The sequence below is a fragment of the Oryctolagus cuniculus genome, chromosome 1 (genome assembly GCF_051225735.1).
Source record: "Oryctolagus cuniculus isolate XC-2025 breed Fujian yellow rabbit chromosome 1, ASM5122573v1, whole genome shotgun sequence".
NCBI lineage: Eukaryota > Metazoa > Chordata > Mammalia > Lagomorpha > Leporidae > Oryctolagus > Oryctolagus cuniculus.
This window is the reverse complement of record NC_142867.1, coordinates 207,238,174-207,240,296: the sequence shown is the minus strand read 5'-3', so window position 1 is coordinate 207,240,296 and position 2,123 is coordinate 207,238,174. Positions and strand designations below refer to the sequence as shown.

At 49.1% G+C, this 2,123-nt stretch overlaps 1 protein-coding gene across 1 annotated transcript; it reads left to right on the top strand.

The window, feature by feature from the left end:
• Positions 1–682: 682 nt before the first annotated feature.
• Positions 683–1,683, top strand: LOC149128837 (developmental pluripotency-associated protein 4-like). Its single transcript, XM_089304909.1, is given in 2 exon segments — positions 683–1,274; positions 1,276–1,683. Coding segments are annotated over 2 exon segments (768 nt in total). The 5' UTR covers positions 683–914.
• Positions 1,684–2,123: the final 440 nt, after the last annotated feature.

Here is a 2,123-nt window from a genome sequence, read left to right as displayed (position 1 = left end):
GTCTTACCCTCATTACTCTTTTGTTGCTGGGTGAAAGCTTTCTCAAGTCACAGGATTTTCCTGCTCATTCTTGTATACAGAAATGTTCCATGATCTAGCGCTCCCCCATTCGCAGAGGAACGAAACTAAACCCTGCGCTGTTCTTTTGTCTGCTCGGCCCTTCCCGGGTTTGCTGCTGCTCCTTTCCAGGTTGGCTGCCGACCCCTCCACCTCCGTGGAGGGGCAGCTCCCCCTGCCACTTTCCCCACTTCCGCGGGGGAGCGGCACACCGCCGGCCAGCTCTCTCGGGGGCTGCTCAGGTGTTCCTTCAGATGTTCCCGGTGCATGTTGTCTCTCTCCTCCTTTATAGTCCTCTTCCACCAATCCCAACTCTGCTACCCACACGCCGAACACGCTGCTCTCCTCCAAACAGGAGCAGGATCAGCTCCTGCAGCTCATCAGTCAAGTTGGCAAGAGGCAGCTGTGTAGAGGTTGTTTGGTCTCTCTCAGCGCCATATTGTGGGAGAGCAGATGCATAAAATAAGTCTTAATTCCAGTAACTTAGTCTAGTCCCAGTTGCTCCCCACAATAATCATTAAAGGTTGCCAACACTTTCTCAATTTAGCAATCAAAAAGTTTTTATCTAAATATTAAGAAAAACTCTGAATATCTCTCCTCTCTCAGAAAAGCCCTTTACTGTAACAGGAAGTGGGCGGAGACTCTCTGAAGAGCACTCTTAGGCTAGGGACCATCGTGGAAGTGAAAAGACCTTTCTTTTTATCAACTTCATTTGTCTTCCAAGTATGGAGAATTCTAGAGGCAAGGAGAGAACTGCCACAGGATGGTCGAGGGAAGAAGAACAGTGGGCCTTAACTCAACCAAGCACATCTTTACCAAGAACATCAGAAAAGGAGGGGAACAAATGAAAAAGATCTATGAAAGATGATAAAGTTGCCTGTCCTAAGGAAAGGGGACAGTGTGATGGCAACCCAAAACCTTGGAAGAAGGTACCAATTCCTCCGTTACCTGTAGATCTGCCACCCATCAACCTGGTTCACAGAGACATTTTGCGGGCCTGGGGTCAAAAGCTGAGGTTAAGCACTAAAGGCCCGAAAATAGATCTGTATAAGCGACTATGTGAATATGCTTACCCACACCAGAAGCCTTGTTTACAGGCTATTCCCAGCACAGCAAAGGAGGTCAAGATCAAAACATCCTTACAAACAAAATCAAAGGTGGGCAAAGAGGAAACATCCCAGGAAAGTGCTAAGAAAACAGTGTGTTCCGTGGGGACCGACCCCCCCTGAAGTGGCTCCTCCACTCCAGGAGGGCGTACCTGTGCTCCTGGAGGACGTGAATACAGTTGAGGTGGCAACTTCTGCCCCAGAGGCTGTGCTGGCCTCTTGGGCCAGAATTGTCGCTGGTGCTGGGAAGAGGAAGGCAGTGGAAACACCCCCAGAGGCCTCCGGTGACAGATGGTGTGTGGTCCATGGGAAAAGTCTCCCTGCAAACACACATGGTTGGGTTCAGCTGCAGTTTCATGCAGGACAAGCCTGGGTTCCTGAGAAGAAAAAAGGAAGAGTGAGTGCACTCTTCTTGCTTCCTGCAAGTAATTTCCCACCCCCATACCTGCAGGACAATATGCTGTGCCCCGAGTGTGTCCACAGGAATAAAATCTTATCAAAAAACCTTCAATGGGACTAGAATATCAGGATTTAAAGTACATTTACAGCTTCTGCTTCCTTCTTTGACATCATCTAAGTTCTTGAGGAGTAGGGAGCCTGCGGAACCATAGCCATGACTGATGTTGATGTAAATTCAAGGCCCATCCCCTCACAGACCTACCTCTTCAAGAACTACTGGTCACGTCACTACAAGCAACTTTGCAAAGGTACCTCTTGGGCCGCCAACACCCTCAACAGGGGCATCTCTGAGTCCATTGTGATGGTTGTGAGCATCAAGCACCCGGAGATCATCCTGCACTTCCTGCTATCATGGGAAGACAAGACTGTGTCCGTTTGTGTTTGTGTACTCCAAACAGGCCTGTGGGGTCTCCCATCTTGTGGTTCTTTTCTCTGTCACCAGCAAAGGAAGTTCATAGTGAAAGGAGCCAAGAGCCACCATAAAAAAATGGGGCTCCTGAG